This window comes from Aphanomyces invadans (assembly GCF_000520115.1).
Source record: "Aphanomyces invadans strain NJM9701 unplaced genomic scaffold supercont1.6, whole genome shotgun sequence".
NCBI lineage: Eukaryota > Oomycota > Saprolegniomycetes > Saprolegniales > Verrucalvaceae > Aphanomyces > Aphanomyces invadans.
In genome coordinates this window covers 52,050-67,832 of record NW_008580151.1, presented here as the reverse complement: position 1 = coordinate 67,832, position 15,783 = coordinate 52,050, and the positions used below count along the sequence as shown (strand labels likewise).

Below are 15,783 nucleotides of genomic sequence, written 5' to 3'. Positions count from 1 at the left end.
TTTGGTCGGTGCGTCGTGCAGGAGATGCTCCGTACTCGGGCTGGCCATCACCATGTTGAGCTGTTCGTCGGCCGGAATGAAAGCGTACATGCCATCTACATCGTCGATATTAGGATATGACGACCCCGTTCGAGTGTGTACCATCGACGATGCATGTCTTGGTGCGCTTCCACACCGTCAGCGTGTCGACGCTGGAATGCCACGAGTGGAGCGGCACCTGCAGAATCTTGTGAAAGACGGCTGCCAGTCGCGTCTGGAACTCGGGCGACGACGTGCGGCCCCTACACAGAATGTATATGACGTGATCCACGAAATGAAGATCGGGGCTTACCACGGCTCGGGCAAACACAACGTGTGGCCAAACAACTCGCCGATGTGAATCACGTATTCGCCAGTGTAGTAGTTGAGGCATGCTTCGGCCATCGACTCGTCACTGTCTTCGTAGTCGTCGGGGTAGCACAAGAGCAGAGTCCGATTTTTGTGCTTCGTGAGGACCTGGCGCGAATGCAGTCTCAGTCGTTTGGCTAAACGTTTGTGGTTCGCACCTCTGGCGTGCCTTGCTCAACCTCCAGCCACGTCATGCGCGGACTATCGTCGACATCCCGTTCTTCGTCGGAGGCGTCGTCGCTGTCCGCACCGTTCGCGCTCTCGTCTCCAGGAACATGCAAATCAAAACATTTGATGTCGACACCACGAAGTTGCAGCAATCGGCCCCAGTACCCCGTGCCTGCGCCGATTTCGACAATCTAATGTCACGGTATCAGATGTGTACGCGTGAGCGGCGTGCCGTACCGGTCCGTAGTGCTTGATAATGCGAAGCGCGCGCTCGTCCGGGATTGCCCATGAGTATTTCTACGCTGCAGTGAGCCTTGCGTTGATGGAATCGAGCGAGACGCACCGCTGCGACATTGTCGTCCACCGCGTTGAACAATTCTTCACGGGTCTCGTCATCCAGGTCCGGGTCAAAGATCCGAGCCATCTCTTTGGGCTGGGACTTCTGAAAGGATCGGTAGAAGTCCAGGTACGGGTTGCACGTCGCCGTCAACGTGGCGCTCTCGGGGTAGATGGTTGCCGCAGGTTCGCTCCCCATGGTCCGTCGCAATCGTTGGAGTATCACCTCGATGGATTTGAACCAATCAAAAGTAGTTATCCTTGAATGGGCCAAATTGATTGGTCCATCCGTTTAAGCGAGAGTTGGTGGCATGCACCACCAAGGTGGCGACGACCTCGATCGCCGCACGACTAGAGACAACACAGTGCTAAGGATAAGGGGCAGCTACGGAAGAGGGTCTTTATGGAACGCTTAGGTCGAGTGAAGCCATGCGCCGTAGGCGAACTGCACGCGTCAGGCCCAAGAACCGCGAATTGGCAGCATTCTCCGTCGCCAATCGAGGATGGATGATGTTTCAGGCGGTCTCGCGCATGGGACCAGCGCAGACGATGGTCTTGTCGAGGGATAGCGCGGCACGCATTGCGGTATACATCGTTTTGTCTGTACAATGGGCAGAGTCTTCAAATGGCTACGGAAGTGCAATGTGTCGTCGGCAAGGTGGCGGTCGGGGTCATCTTTGCTGCCAACATACCGCCTCCACTGTCGGGGCGAACCACCCGTATCCAAGTGTTATTCGAAGGGCCGCCTGGTAACTTGAAACGGGTCAGGGTGTGTCAGCTCCTTTGTCAAGTACGCAGCTGCCTTGTTGTGGATGAGAGGCAGCTTGGACTGGATTTGCGCCTTGATTTCCTTTGCGGTGCGCATGGGCATCTCTTCGTCAATGTCGTTGAGGACTAGGAACTCAAACTCGGGCGGTGCAGGGTTGTTGGGGGAATGACGTGGCTCGTCGGCGGCAATCAAGCGGAGCTTGGATCGTTTTGGGGCTTTTGAGATTCGCTGCGCTAGGCGTGCAGCCGTTTCCGCGTCTGGCTTGTCGAGTGAGTGACAGCGATGCATACGAGGAGCTTACCCCGCTTCCACTGCGCCGTGCTATACGTTCCTTTGACGCTCTGAAGATGATCTTTCATCACTCGGTTTTCCTGTCGTATTTTCGAGTGCATCTTCTGGCGGAGTCGCTGGTTGGATGGCTTCGAGATAGGTGGGATCGACAATTTGTTGCGGCGGGTCACGATTCGCTGCATGCGCTCGACCAGGTGCTCGTTCTCCGTCGCGATCGAGAGCTGACGATCTAGGAAGCAGACCATTACCACTAGGTGTACTTGGCACGGCGGATTTACCTTCGAGGAGTTGTTGTTTCTTTTTGTTGGGCGACTTGATGATCGTATGCACGATATCTTTCTTGATCGGGGGTTGCATCGTTCGCATGTGCTCGAGGTGCATGGCGTCCATGTGCAGCCTCCTCCGCATCGCGACGACGTTTTCATCGGCGAACTCATATTCGGCGGCATATGCCACGGGCTTTTGCGGCATCCCCCCTGCGTCGAGGTGGGCTACGCTCTAAATATAGAGCTCCAAGGCGATTCAATCCGCTGGCATTTCTCAACGGGGGTTGTCCTTGTGTACAACCTGCCGCAGAAGCGCAAAGTCCAAGCTCTGTCGAGGACGATCATCACGACAACTGAATGCCTTAATTGCTCATGTCATGGCAGGTTTGGCGCCTCTAACTGTGCCCGAGTCGGATGCTGAGTTATCTCGACGCACAACGCTGGGCTGGCACGATCCAGAAGTCTCTCACACGTCCTCCGCCCAGCGACTTAAATTTGATGGGAATAGTCGCCGAGTCGTCCATTGGCAAACCCGCCAGCTCGGTTCTGGGCGTTTTCGAGGGCGCCCGTCGCGCTCGCTTCCTTTTCCGGCTGGTCTTCCTCTTCGCGCAACCACGCTTCCGTCGTGTGGTAGATGGACAGTCTGTCGTTTCCTTTTAGCGGGACGTTGGCCAGCTCGTCGAAAAACGCGACTTGTCCGTCGCGGAGGTACAAGACATGCGACGCCCACTGTTCCATTCCGTCAAACACATGGGACGCCATGATCACCTTGGACGGAGGTCAGAAGAGTGTACGTGGGGCCGAGCCGCCGTACCGTCGCCTTTTGGGGGCCTTCGCTCTCATGGCGCAGAAAATCGAGAATGTTCACTCGAGATATGATGTCGAGGCACCCCAGTACCTCGTCGAGCACGATCAGTTGCGACGGGCGCAAGAGGGCCAAGAACAACTGCACGCGGCAACGCTGCCCCGTTGAGAGCTGTATATCGCGTTAGCAAGTGAATGTGAAAAGGAAATGAAGCACCTTGTGCATACGCCAAGACAGGTCGATGCGGAGGCACTTGAGGAGTTTGGCGCGGCGGTCGGGGTATGTTTGCTGCAACTTGACCATCATCTCTTCGACAGCAATATCGGCCGAGTACGCCGCAGAATGCGATGCAAACGTAATGGATCGCGTGCCCCATTCTGACGTGGCCATGGTGCGCTTGTTGTTGAGCGTGGTGTCGCGAAAGCTGTCGCGATGGCCGAGTTCCCAACACCCACCTACACATTCAACTACATCAGGCGCCGTCGCGTGGAAGAACAAGTACCGCTTGTGGGCAAGTGCTTCCCCCCAATCATTTTGAGCAGGGTGCTCTTTCCGGCGCCGTTGCCGCCGACCAAGAGAATGCGCTGCCCTGCGAGAAACCTCATGTTGATGTTCCTGAGGATCGGGCCGCCGCTCACGTCGATGCCAGCGAATGTCTCTGCATACTTGAACTCGAGATTCTCAAACTGCAGCGACAGCCATCGTTAGACTTGAGCGAAGGCAGCTCCGCGAGCTTACCTCGACGGTCACTGCCGCGGTCATGGCGCGGGTGGCAATTCCAATGTTATGCGGAAGCACGGAAACGAAATATAATTGGGTAAAAGTGCAAATGTTGTAGGTTTTGATTGGCTAAAAAAATCATATTCCAATTGGAGAATGTAAACCTGCATGATTTTGTATTGACTTTCCAAGGAAGCGCCAAAGTTGTGCTTGAAGCGCCATCCATTAGCAGTGGACGACGACAATGGCCAAGCATGGCACAAAGCAGAGGAATGCGGCAACGCATCCACGCAAGGGGGGCAAAAAGAAGGTTTCCGACAACAAGACACGTGATGTTGTACAGCCTGTGAAGAAGAAGGTCGCCGCCAAGGTCAAACACAATGTGCCATTGTCGCTACACTTGAATGCCCACGTCGATGCGAGTGCTTCGTCTGCTTTCCTCCAGGCCAACATTTCCAACCCAAACCCAAAGATAGTCGGCGGTGTATCGGACAGACATCGTGTGCTGGTGGTGGGCGATGGAGATTTCTCGTTTTCACTGGCGCTGGCCACCCGACTGGAAAGTGCTGCTGCTGCTGCAGTCGCCGACGGCCTTGTACCGATTCAATGGATTGTGATGTGTAGGGTGGAGCTAAGTTTGTCGCGACGGTGTACGACAGCGAAGCAGAGCTCCTGGCCAAGTACCCCAACGTGTCTGCGAATATTCGTGGATTGAAAGTCACCCAAGTAAGTTAGACTCCTTCGATCCCCAGTTGGACTCGACAGGTCCGTGTCAGGCACAAATCCACGTTGGGGTGGATGCGACCAACTTGAAGCGCGAGCAATGGATTCGTAATGTCACTTTCGATCGCATTCTGTTCAACTTTCCGCATTTGGGTGGGGCGACCGAGGACGACGTGGAGAAGAACCAAGACCTGTTGCATCGGTTCTTCAAGTCGGCCAGAGACTTCTTGGTGCGTCCACGTTCATTCGATTGATACGTCCGCGGCTAAGTCGATACAAAGGACGACTCGAAGGGCGAAATCCACGTGGCTCTCCGAAACACGCTGTTTTATAATCGATGGGACGTGGCTGGCCAGGCCGTGAGAGCTGGGTTGAAGCACAAACGGTATAAACTCATCGTGGGGGTGGACACGATGTAGGAGATGTTGTTCGTAGGACGGATCGGTTCGACGTGGCGCTCTATCCTGGCTACGAGGCCCAGCGAACACACCCGGCATCGTTTCGAGGAGAGCCGCCGTCGACCCAAGGAGCCAAGACGTACGTCTTTGCCAAAGACGCGACCTTTGTCGAACCAGTGGATGCTGTTGTTCCTTCGGCCAAGCCAGCCCAGTCAAAGCCGAAAAAGAGCGCTGAAAAAGCGGTGAGTCGGTCGTCGGTGCGCTTGCCCTCATCGTGGTGGATGGCAGGCTGCGACGAAGAGCAGTTGGCAGTGCCTCGCTTGCAAAGCCCACTTCAATTTGCAGACAAAGTACAACGCACACATCAACTCGGCCAAACACGCCAAGACGGTGAAGGCGCAAAAGAAGAAAAAGTAGGATGTCAACGGTGTCAATAGATCGGCAGGTTTGCTCGATTCCTGTCGCTGTCGCACTTGGACTCCCTTGCCATTCCACTTCCATCGCTCTTCTGCTTCCATCGCTCTTCTGCGCAATCCCATTTCATGTGCGACACAACACGCGAAGAAAGCCCGCTAGTCCTTGACATCAGAGAGCCGCTTGGCTACACGTTGCGTATCACTCGTCCAATGACCACCAATTCATTGTTCGTCCAAGGCACTCTCCACACAACGTCCATCTCTTGCGTCGACAACGTCGTTCCATGGCGCTGTCGTGCAGCGCTTGTGATTCTTTCGTTTCCGAAGAGTACGTCCCTCTAGATCGCCCCCTCACGTAGCCGTGACAGGGGCGCCGCGTTGAGTCCCCCCCTGCGGGTCGATTGCATCGAAACGGGCTCGATACGTCACACTCGTCCCCCAGCCATGGGGAGCTCGTTGTAAAAGGCAGCGCGGTAGAAACCATCGGCGCTGTAAAATGTCTGACGGGCGTAGAAACCATCGACACGGGTGATTTTCATACAAACCCCAAGTCATTTCGTTCAAACCGACCAAGCCCATCGTCGTGCATTTGGTAATAATATATCGAGAGTCCACCAACAATGAGCTCCTTCGTGATCTTTTGCGCCGCCGTCGTCGTGGCGGCAATGTGTCTTGCGTCGTCGGTGGGTGGCACCGACGTCAGTGTGGTTGGCGTAGCCGGCGTGTTCACGGCCCCCGATGGCCCCAGCTGCGGAGGCACGTCGAGAATTGGCGTGTGTCCGGGCCCCCAACCGCGTCTCGAGTTCGGATCGTGCTGCCAAGCACTACCCAACCGACCGTCTCTCGTGCTCGGATGCGTGCCGCTGCGATCGGAGACGGCTGCATGCGGTGTGTCGCCACCTCGTCCGGCGGCGACAACCGCCGCAACGCCCCCCACTACCACCCGCATCGCGTCGGCACCAGAAAGGACAAGTCCCCCGTCGTCGACGCCAGAACGCACGCGTCCAAAACCAACGGCGTCGACGGTGGCGGTACCAGTCGCGACCTACGATATGAACAAGCCCACGGAATCGTCACCCCGACAGACGGCGTCCCTACGGAAATCGACGGCGACTCCAACCACAACGTCGGCCCGGGCGTCGAAAACCATGTCTGCCTGGATGTGGCTCGCCGTCGGCCTGAGTGTCGTGGTGGCGGTGGTTGGTTGCGTCGTGGGCATGCAGCGGTGGCGCCATCGTCGGCAAGTCCAGGCTCGACGGCTCCAACTTGCGGGGTTGGAGCAAAGCAACAGCTCCCTGTCGCCAACCACACCACAACAGCCATGGGGAGAAGTGCCTACGTCGGGTCGAAACCGGCCGTTGGTCGGCGAAGCTCTTCTGGACCATTGGGTGGCCATCTGGTTGCGCACTGCAAGAGCCCCGGCGGCGCCTAACTCAAAGTGGCCCTGGACCTCGTGCGGCACCGCCGCGTCCTTGGCCATGTCGCCGACCCCACCCGCTGTGTCAACTGGAGCTGCGCCACCGCGTGCGTGGTATCTGCAACCCGTTTGCGCAGACTGCGGCATCGAAGAGTCCAACTCGGTGTCGCTGCTTCGCACGGAGAAGGGCTTAGATCTCCGCTGCGCCGCGTGTTCGAGCCTGTGGGTGTAGTTGGTCACGTTAAAACTGAGTTAACCAACGTTTTGTGTACATATCGAAACCTCGTGTGTGTCCGAGAGTCTTCTCAGATATGGGGCTGGAGTCGTCGTGGCGCACATGCGAACTGGTCTGGTGCGGTGGGTCCATGGCCGTCTGCACTCGGGTTTGAGGAATGGCTAGTCGACGGCATGGCAGCCCTCGCTTTCTTATATGCCGGCAGTGTGTAGAAGCTCGGCACGGTTTCCTCGTACGTCGCTGACACGCCGATCCGTTTTCTACGGTGCAACCACGACATCCTAGTCGCTTCTACCATCGCCTTTGCGGCTACGATGGCGCGCACGTCTGAGGGTAGCCATCCAAGTCGCCAGGTCAATGGCCACCAAAAGCACAGCGCAGGACCCCTCTTCATTCCGCCCCGGAATGGACTCGCGTATTCTTTTGCAAGGCAAACGAACGTCGGACCCATGCGCGGCGGCGGATGGACTCGACCTCTACACCACCGGCATTTATCGAACGTATCTTGTGTGACCTTTCGGCGGTGGCCCAAAGGTCGCGGTGGTGGTTGTATCTAGTTTGACGGGTTTTCCTGCGACAATGCATCTTACTCTAATCTTCCGAGGCGTCACGGGCGGCGCCGCGTCGGCCACTTGCATTGGAAGCAACCTGTTGCAGCACCGTCGTTGGCGTACAGGAGCACTATGGCGTTGACGACTGAAGTCCCGGAAACTCGCCGTGTGGCCCAGCTGGAGCAGAACCAAGAGGAACCGCACGTCGACCTCACGACGCCGCCCGTGTCGGACAAGGAGGACGAGCCGCGCACGAGCAGCCCGGAACGATTTGAGCTCGAGACGTTTACGCCGTTTTCGTCTAGTCATCTGTGGAAGCTCATGAGCTCGTTTTACGACCGGCAAGGCGTCGAGTCGTGGGCGCAGGGCATCGTGCCGCACTTCATCACGTCCAACACGTTCATTGCGAAAAGGTGCGCGCGCCGGTCGTGCACAGAGTGGACAGTTGATTTGTCGTGTAGATACGTGCAAGTGTTTGTGGCGTACTTGCGCGACGCGTTGACTCAGCTGGATCCGACGGAACCGCTCTACATTGTCGAGCTGGGCACGGGCAGCGGCAAGTTTTCGTTTTACTTTTTGCAGTGGCTGCACGACATGGAAGCCGTGTTGAACCTATCGTTTCCACTCGGTCAAATCCGCTACGTCATGACCGACTTCACCGACTCGAACCTCAAGTTCTGGCAGACCCACCCCGCACTCGCGCCGTTTGTGCAGCGGGGCACGCTGGACTTTGCCATCTTCGACGCCACACACGACTTGTCTCTGTACACCGCGGCTAAGTGGATGCAAAGGACGACTCGAAGGGCGAAATCCACGTGGCTCTCCGAAACACGCTGTTTTATAATCGATGGGACGTGGCTGGCCAGGCCGTGAGAGCTGGGTTGAAGCACAAACGGTATAAACTCATCGTGGGGGTGGACACGATGTAGGAGATGTTGTTCGTAGGACGGATCGGTTCGACGTGGCGCTCTATCCTGGCTACGAGGCCCAGCGAACACACCAGGCATCGTTTCGGGGAGAGCCGCCGTCGAACCAAGGAGCCAAGACGTACGTCTTTGCCAAAGACGCGACCTTTGTCGAACCAGTGGATGCTGTTGTTCCTTCGGCCAAGCCAGCCCAGTCAAAGCCGAAAAAGAGCGCTGAAAGAGCGGTGAGTCGGTCATCGGTGCGCTTGCCCTCATCGTGGTGGATGGCAGGCTGCGACGAAGAGCAGTTGGCAGTGCCTCGCTTGCAAAGCCCACTTCAATTTGCAGACAAAGTACAACGCACACATCAACTCGGCCAAACACGCCAAGACGGTGAAGGCGCAAAAGAAGAAAAAGTAGGATGTCAACGGTGTCAATAGATCGGCAGGTTTGCTCGATTCCTGTCGCTGTCGCACTTGGACTCCCTTGCCATTCCACTTCCATCGCTCTTCTGCTTCCATCGCTCTTCTGCGCAATCCCATTTCATGTGCGACACAACACGCGAAGAAAGCCCGCTAGTCCTTGACATCAGAGAGCCGCTTGGCTACACGTTGCGTATCACTCGTCCAATGACCACCAATTCATTGTTCGTCCAAGGCACTCTCCACACAACGTCCATCTCTTGCGTCGACAACGTCGTTCCATGGCGCTGTCGTGCAGCGCTTGTGATTCTTTCGTTTCCGAAGAGTACGTCCCTCTAGATCGCCCCCTCACGTAGCCGTGACAGGGGCGCCGCGTTGAGTCCCCCCCTGCGGGTCGATTGCATCGAAACGGGCTCGATACGTCACACTCGTCCCCCAGCCATGGGGAGCTCGTTGTAAAAGGCAGCGCGGTAGAAACCATCGGCGCTGTAAAATGTCTGACGGGCGTAGAAACCATCGACACGGGTGATTTTCATACAAACCCCAAGTCATTTCGTTCAAACCGACCAAGCCCATCGTCGTGCATTTGGTAATAATATATCGAGAGTCCACCAACAATGAGCTCCTTCGTGATCTTTTGCGCCGCCGTCGTCGTGGCGGCAATGTGTCTTGCGTCGTCGGTGGGTGGCACCGACGTCAGTGTGGTTGGCGTAGCCGGCGTGTTCACGGCCCCCGATGGCCCCAGCTGCGGAGGCACGTCGAGAATTGGCGTGTGTCCGGGCCCCCAACCGCGTCTCGAGTTCGGATCGTGCTGCCAAGCACTACCCAACCGACCGTCTCTCGTGCTCGGATGCGTGCCGCTGCGATCGGAGACGGCTGCATGCGGTGTGTCGCCACCTCGTCCGGCGGCGACAACCGCCGCAACGCCCCCCACTACCACCCGCATCGCGTCGGCACCAGAAAGGACAAGTCCCCCGTCGTCGACGCCAGAACGCACGCGTCCAAAACCAACGGCGCCGACGGTGGCGGTACCAGTCGCGACCTACGATATGAACAAGCCCACGGAATCGTCACCCCGACAGACGGCGTCCCTACGGAAATCGACGGCGACTCCAACCACAACGTCGGCCCGGGCGTCGAAAACCATGTCTGCCTGGATGTGGCTCGCCGTCGGCCTGAGTGTCGTGGTGGCGGTGGTTGGTTGCGTCGTGGGCATGCAGCGGTGGCGCCATCGTCGGCAAGTCCAGGCTCGACGGCTCCAACTTGCGGGGTTGGAGCAAAGCAACAGCTCCCTGTCGCCAACCACACCACAACAGCCATGGGGAGAAGTGCCTACGTCGGGTCGAAACCGGCCGTTGGTCGGCGAAGCTCTTCTGGACCATTGGGTGGCCATCTGGTTGCGCACTGCAAGAGCCCCGGCGGCGCCTAACTCAAAGTGGCCCTGGACCTCGTGCGGCACCGCCGCGTCCTTGGCCATGTCGCCGACCCCACCCGCTGTGTCAACTGGAGCTGCGCCACCGCGTGCGTGGTATCTGCAACCCGTTTGCGCAGACTGCGGCATCGAAGAGTCCAACTCGGTGTCGCTGCTTCGCACGGAGAAGGGCTTAGATCTCCGCTGCGCCGCGTGTTCGAGCCTGTGGGTGTAGTTGGTCACGTTAAAACTGAGTTAACCAACGTTTTGTGTACATATCGAAACCTCGTGTGTGTCCGAGAGTCTTCTCAGATATGGGGCTGGAGTCGTCGTGGCGCACATGCGAACTGGTCTGGTGCGGTGGGTCCATGGCCGTCTGCACTCGGGTTTGAGGAATGGCTAGTCGACGGCATGGCAGCCCTCGCTTTCTTATATGCCGGCAGTGTGTAGAAGCTCGGCACGGTTTCCTCGTACGTCGCTGACACGCCGATCCGTTTTCTACGGTGCAACCACGACATCCTAGTCGCTTCTACCATCGCCTTTGCGGCTACGATGGCGCGCACGTCTGAGGGTAGCCATCCAAGTCGCCAGGTCAATGGCCACCAAAAGCACAGCGCAGGACCCCTCTTCATTCCGCCCCGGAATGGACTCGCGTATTCTTTTGCAAGGCAAACGAACGTCGGACCCATGCGCGGCGGCGGATGGACTCGACCTCTACACCACCGGCATTTATCGAACGTATCTTGTGTGACCTTTCGGCGGTGGCCCAAAGGTCGCGGTGGTGGTTGTATCTAGTTTGACGGGTTTTCCTGCGACAATGCATCTTACTCTAATCTTCCGAGGCGTCACGGGCGGCGCCGCGTCGGCCACTTGCATTGGAAGCAACCTGTTGCAGCACCGTCGTTGGCGTACAGGAGCACTATGGCGTTGACGACTGAAGTCCCGGAAACTCGCCGTGTGGCCCAGCTGGAGCAGAACCAAGAGGAACCGCACGTCGACCTCACGACGCCGCCCGTGTCGGACAAGGAGGACGAGCCGCGCACGAGCAGCCCGGAACGATTTGAGCTCGAGACGTTTACGCCGTTTTCGTCTAGTCATCTGTGGAAGCTCATGAGCTCGTTTTACGACCGGCAAGGCGTCGAGTCGTGGGCGCAGGGCATCGTGCCGCACTTCATCACGTCCAACACGTTCATTGCGAAAAGGTGCGCGCGCCGGTCGTGCACAGAGTGGACGGTTGATTTGTCGTGTAGATACGTGCAAGTGTTTGTGGCGTACTTGCGCGACGCGTTGACTCAGCTGGATCCGACGGAACCGCTCTACATTGTCGAGCTGGGCACGGGCAGCGGCAAGTTTTCGTTTTACTTTTTGCAGTGGCTGCACGACATGGAAGCCGTGTTGAACCTATCGTTTCCACTCGGTCAAATCCGCTACGTCATGACCGACTTCACCGACTCGAACCTCAAGTTCTGGCAGACCCACCCCGCACTCGCGCCGTTTGTGCAGCGGGGCACGCTGGACTTTGCCATCTTCGACGCCACACACGACTCGTCGCTGTACCTGATCCATGCAAAGCACTCGATTGTGTCCGAGTCGCTCCAAAACCCGATGTGTGTGATTGCCAACTACTTGTTTGACACTCTGCACCACGAGCTGTTCCGAGTGGAGCACAGCGTGCTCAAGCAAGGGCTCATCAGCGTCGGATCGACTCGCCTCAACGAAACGGGTACGGCGTCGCGGACGATTCACGGCGCGACTTGTTATCGAGACGATGTAGACCCGCTCGACCCCGACATCATCAAACGATTGAGCAACTTGTATCGCTACGATGCAATCGATGCCGACTATTACACGAATCCGCACATCAACGCCGTGTTGAAGTGGTATTGCGACTACTACAACGACTCGCCCGCCACGTTTTTGGTCCCGATTGGAGCGCTGCACGCGATCGAGCGCCTCAAGCAGCTCAGTCGCAACGAAATGTTGATTCTGTCAGGAGACAAGGGCCACACGAACCCCGACCACTTTCGTGGATTGCAAGACCCGCATATCGCGGTCCACGGCAGCTTCTCCGTCATGTACGTCTGGTGGTGTCCCGACGAATCGTCACGACGGAGGGCAGGGTGAATTATCACGCCGTGGGAATTTACGTCGCCCATCGTGGCGGATTTGCCTTGCACAATCCGCAGGAAGAAGCCAGCCTCAAGGTAATTGCATTCGAATGCATGAGGCAACGGTCACTCGATGGCGGCTCTATTCGCAGGTTTCGTTGTTTGTCGTGCCGCAAGACACGGCGCCGCCGCCGCCGCAGGATGGAGTGGACGTCGAGGACCTGTCGATCCAACGGAGTGCGGCATACCCAAATGTGGCTCATGTGTATGACGATACGCTGGTGTCATTTGGTCCAAATGATTTCTTCGTCATGCAAAAAGCCATGAAGGTTCGTCGATCCACGAGTAACTCTGGTCTTTTGAGTGTGGCATTAGGAAGAGGTCAAGGCGCCGAGTCTCAAGGGGGTGCTGGCGCTGATGAAGCTCAGTTTCTACGACGCCGACTTGTTTTACAAATTCCGCGACGTATTCCTCGACCAAACGCCTGGAGCGACCGCCAAGGTCAAGGTCGACGTGATGCTGTGCCTCCAGAACACGTGGCGCCACTACTTTCAACTGGACAAAGAAAAGGTTCGTTCATGTGTTTGTTGTCGTGTTTCATCGGCATTTGAACCAGGACATTGCGTTCGAGATTGGCCGCGTGTACTACGGCATGCGCGAGTACGAAGAAGCGCTGCGGTTCTACACGCGCTCGCTGGAAGAAATGGGCAAGCATCACGTTACGTACCACAACATGGGTCTCTGCTTCTACAGCACTCGTCGGTACGCAGTTGTGTCGTCTCGTTGGGTGGGCATGACTGACGTTCGGTTTCGTGTAAAGGCTCCCCGAAGCGTTGGATTGCTTTCAAGCTGCGACCAAGCTCAACTCGTGCTATCAGAAGGCCGCGACGTGGCTGCAGCGTGTTCAAAACGAATTGAGTCCCGAACAAGTCGTCGCAGGGAACGAGAAGGAGGAGCACCCGCCTCTCGTGTCGATGCAACAAATCGACGTTGAAGTCCCCAACCCTGTTGATCCGTTGTAGACAAGAGGAAATCGCGGCACACGTCGTGCCCTTCTACGTTACAAAATGTACACTACTAAATGACCTACCCAACGCATTTTGCCTGGCCAGATGTCAAGTTCGCAGCACACACCTTGGCACTCGGGCTCAAGGTTGGGCATCTCGATCGTACGACGTGGTGCAGGGACGAAGCCCAGTCGCCATCCGCACCCCTTCCATCCGTCGCTGCATGGAATGCCATCGAGACCCACTCCTGACGTCGCTGAAGCGATGGCCATCACGGCCGACGTCTGCTACAGCCAGTTTTCGTGATGGGGCAATTGAAGGGCCGTCGTCGTGAATAAATTAACATGTGAAGGGATATCTGATATGTATAAACGACACAAAATACTTCATCGTATACAGGACCTGAATATACAAAATTTGAGAATACGTGTGAATGTATTTACAATATCGTTTTCAGTGTAATTTGAAGTTCTTACATATGCGAGTAAACAACTTGAATATACAAGGCATTCGATTTGAAAGTTGTTGACATGCTACGTGGCAAAGCCGCGACCACGACGACGCTGGCAAAAAGCACGACCTCATTTCATTGCGCACTTCACGCGACGTAAAGATCTGCAGAGAAGAAGCAAGAATTGAGAATTGAACCGCTTTTCTAGTCACGCAATGGCTCGCCGATATATGTACCTCGCTCGTCCTCGTCGACTGCAAAGACACCACTCTCCCATATGGAAGTCACCTCACACGTTGTAATAATATTCCGAACATCTTCTTCATTGGGATTTGGTATTGAACTGGAATAAAAATGTAGCGTGTCAACTTGACCTGTCAGAATTTATGCGCCCACCTCAACCCTGGTGGAAGACATATTTTGAATTTCCCTGTGCGATCAAGTCATGTCGTTCTTCTCGAGCATTGCCAACGCCGTCAAGGGCGCCGTGAACGACCCGAACGTCCTCAATCAAGTCGAATCCATCGGAAACCAACTCATCAACACCCACTTGAACGATCCCAACGCCACTTCGAAACGCGCGACGCACGCTCCTGCGCCGGAAGAAGCTTGGGTATGCAATCCACGATCATGGGTTGACTAACGGAACGTAGGAACACACCAAGTACTCCAACGCGAATTCGACCAAGAAAGCGCTATTCATTGGAATCAATTACTTTGGCACGGATGCCGAGCTTCGAGGTGGGTGTGACATTGCAAGCAACCAGAGATTGACGAAGGGAGTAGGGTGCATCAAGGACGTAGAGAACTTGCACCGGTTTGTCAAGGATCGATGTGGATTCCCTGCCAACAACATGCGCCGTTTGACCGACGACCAGCAAGGCCATGATCGCCCAACTCGCGCCAACATCCTCGCGGGCATGCGGTGGCTGGTCGAAAATGCCCGTCCAGGTATGGCGTCTACGTGGTCCACAAGACTTCTATTCATTCACATGCTTAGGCGATTCTTTGTTCTTCCACTACAGTGGCCACGGTTCGCAACAAAAGGATGCAGGTGCGAACGCACTTGATACCGCTTCCTCCTCGAATGCTGTCTAGATGGCGACGAGGCCGACGGCATGGATGAAACGATCTGTCCCGTCGACTACGACACTGCTGGTATGATCACCGACGACGAAATGCACTCGATCATGTGTGCGTCGCTGCCTGCCGGTGTCAAATTGACGGCGATTTTCGATTGTTGCCACTCTGGCTCGGTCTTGGACCTTCCCTTCATGTACACAGTGGACGGCAACTTGGAAATCCATGAGGATGACCGACGCGCTGTCGGTGCTCGCCATATCCTCAACGCTGGTGGGTAACTGAAGCGGTCACGACTGAAACTCGTGGATGCGACAGGGTTGGACTTCTTGCGAGGCAACTCGGAGAAAGCGAAGGCTGACTTCAAGGCTGGCATGGATGCGTTCAATGCGGCACCGACCGAGAAGACAGGGCCTGTTGCTGAACACCGCGTCAAGGACCGCACGACGGCGGCTGATGTGATTCTGCTCAGTGGATGCAAGGATACCCAAACTAGTGCCGACGCTGTGATCGAAGGTACAGCCACGGGAGCCATGTCGTATGCGTTCATCGCCGCCATGAACAAGTACTCGCTGAACCTGTCGTACCAAGACTTGCTCAAGACGTTGCGGGAATTCATGATGTCCGAGTACACCCAGGTTCCGTGCCTGTCGGCTGGGCGGCCCGTGACGATGAAGGTCCAGTTCTCGCTGTAGAATAGAAGATTGCCTATCCTCCTCAACAGAGAGCGCACCTTGTATCGTACTCCACCACCCGTCCGCGGCGCATCCATGCCGATGGGTGCGCTCAATTCCTCGGTATCCACCAAGGTTCAACCCATTTGCCAATTTAATTACCTGTCGAAATGACAGTGCCGGATGAATTTTAAAAAATCTCGATTTTATGTTGGAATTAGTCGTCTCCAAATTGGTATACTT

The 15,783-nt window shown here is 56.3% G+C and overlaps 9 protein-coding genes across 13 annotated transcripts in view; 5 read left to right on the top strand and 4 right to left on the bottom strand.

Annotated features, from left to right (window-relative positions):
• H310_03787 (hypothetical protein) overlaps positions 1-1,090 on the bottom strand; it is a gene marked incomplete at both ends in the record, with an annotated part of 1,893 nt that extends 803 nt beyond the window's left edge. The window contains 6 exons of the mRNA XM_008867781.1: positions 52-95; positions 142-281; positions 332-495; positions 546-746; positions 793-852; positions 899-1,090. Coding sequence (XP_008866003.1) covers positions 52-95; positions 142-281; positions 332-495; positions 546-746; positions 793-852; positions 899-1,090 — 801 coding nt within the window. The remainder of the gene's footprint in view (positions 1-51; positions 96-141; positions 282-331; positions 496-545; positions 747-792; positions 853-898) is intronic.
• Positions 1,091-1,187: 97 nt separating this feature from the next.
• On the bottom strand, positions 1,188-2,428 carry H310_03786. Of its 2 annotated transcripts, XM_008867779.1 has the most exons (4): positions 2,230-2,428; positions 1,962-2,180; positions 1,584-1,917; positions 1,188-1,520 (listed from the first exon to the last, which is right to left on the bottom strand). In XM_008867779.1, the coding sequence occupies exons 1-3, from the start codon at positions 2,420-2,422 to the stop codon at positions 1,622-1,624; spliced, it is 708 nt and encodes a 235-aa protein (XP_008866001.1). In that variant the 5' UTR covers positions 2,423-2,428; the 3' UTR covers positions 1,188-1,520; positions 1,584-1,621. The 2 variants fall into 2 exon arrangements, with proteins under 2 accessions (XP_008866001.1, XP_008866002.1); XM_008867780.1 differs by having other exon boundaries at positions 1,188-1,917.
• Positions 2,429-2,482: 54 nt separating this feature from the next.
• On the bottom strand, positions 2,483-3,820 carry H310_03785. 2 transcript variants are annotated; one of them, XM_008867778.1, is made up of 5 exons: positions 3,761-3,820; positions 3,525-3,708; positions 3,239-3,477; positions 3,032-3,193; positions 2,483-2,985 (listed from the first exon to the last, which is right to left on the bottom strand). In XM_008867778.1, exons 1-5 carry the CDS (start codon positions 3,782-3,784, stop codon positions 2,707-2,709), a joined length of 888 nt encoding a protein of 295 aa, XP_008866000.1. In that variant the 5' UTR covers positions 3,785-3,820; the 3' UTR covers positions 2,483-2,706. The 2 variants fall into 2 exon arrangements, with proteins under 2 accessions (XP_008866000.1, XP_008865999.1); XM_008867777.1 differs by having other exon boundaries at positions 2,483-3,193.
• Positions 3,821-3,986: 166 nt separating this feature from the next.
• H310_03784 (hypothetical protein) lies at positions 3,987-5,280 on the top strand (the record flags this gene model as incomplete). Its single annotated transcript, XM_008867776.1, has 6 exons — positions 3,987-4,337; positions 4,367-4,468; positions 4,519-4,695; positions 4,747-4,850; positions 4,901-5,105; positions 5,152-5,280. The coding sequence occupies 6 exons, from the start codon at positions 3,987-3,989 to the stop codon at positions 5,278-5,280; spliced, it is 1,068 nt and encodes a 355-aa protein (XP_008865998.1).
• Positions 5,281-5,899: 619 nt separating this feature from the next.
• On the top strand, positions 5,900-6,928 carry H310_03783 (hypothetical protein; the record flags this gene model as incomplete). The annotated part of the gene is made up of 1 exon (XM_008867775.1): positions 5,900-6,928. One exon carries the CDS (start codon positions 5,900-5,902, stop codon positions 6,926-6,928), a length of 1,029 nt encoding a protein of 342 aa, XP_008865997.1.
• A 549-nt stretch (positions 6,929-7,477) lies between these two features.
• Positions 7,478-9,199, top strand: H310_03782. Of its 2 annotated transcripts, XM_008867773.1 has the most exons (4): positions 7,478-7,895; positions 7,944-8,377; positions 8,428-8,632; positions 8,679-9,199. In XM_008867773.1, exons 1-2 carry the CDS (start codon positions 7,615-7,617, stop codon positions 8,353-8,355), a joined length of 693 nt encoding a protein of 230 aa, XP_008865995.1. In that variant the 5' UTR covers positions 7,478-7,614; the 3' UTR covers positions 8,356-8,377; positions 8,428-8,632; positions 8,679-9,199. The 2 variants fall into 2 exon arrangements, with proteins under 2 accessions (XP_008865995.1, XP_008865996.1); XM_008867774.1 differs by having other exon boundaries at positions 7,944-8,632.
• H310_03781 lies at positions 9,175-10,970 on the bottom strand. 2 transcript variants are annotated; one of them, XM_008867771.1, is made up of 3 exons: positions 10,506-10,970; positions 9,905-10,443; positions 9,175-9,851 (listed from the first exon to the last, which is right to left on the bottom strand). In XM_008867771.1, the coding sequence occupies exons 2-3, from the start codon at positions 10,127-10,129 to the stop codon at positions 9,342-9,344; spliced, it is 735 nt and encodes a 244-aa protein (XP_008865993.1). In that variant the 5' UTR covers positions 10,130-10,443; positions 10,506-10,970; the 3' UTR covers positions 9,175-9,341. The 2 variants fall into 2 exon arrangements, with proteins under 2 accessions (XP_008865993.1, XP_008865994.1); XM_008867772.1 differs by having other exon boundaries at positions 9,905-10,970.
• Positions 10,971-11,004: 34 nt separating this feature from the next.
• H310_03780 (hypothetical protein) lies at positions 11,005-13,523 on the top strand. The gene is made up of 8 exons (XM_008867770.1): positions 11,005-11,422; positions 11,471-11,943; positions 11,995-12,295; positions 12,340-12,424; positions 12,481-12,657; positions 12,704-12,898; positions 12,945-13,090; positions 13,149-13,523. Exons 1-8 carry the CDS (start codon positions 11,142-11,144, stop codon positions 13,348-13,350), a joined length of 1,860 nt encoding a protein of 619 aa, XP_008865992.1. The 5' UTR covers positions 11,005-11,141; the 3' UTR covers positions 13,351-13,523.
• Positions 13,524-14,216: 693 nt separating this feature from the next.
• H310_03779 (hypothetical protein) lies at positions 14,217-15,722 on the top strand. Its single transcript, XM_008867769.1, has 6 exons — positions 14,217-14,399; positions 14,440-14,527; positions 14,573-14,737; positions 14,787-14,840; positions 14,885-15,139; positions 15,185-15,722. The coding sequence occupies exons 1-6, from the start codon at positions 14,232-14,234 to the stop codon at positions 15,559-15,561; spliced, it is 1,107 nt and encodes a 368-aa protein (XP_008865991.1). The 5' UTR covers positions 14,217-14,231; the 3' UTR covers positions 15,562-15,722.
• Positions 15,723-15,783: the final 61 nt, after the last annotated feature.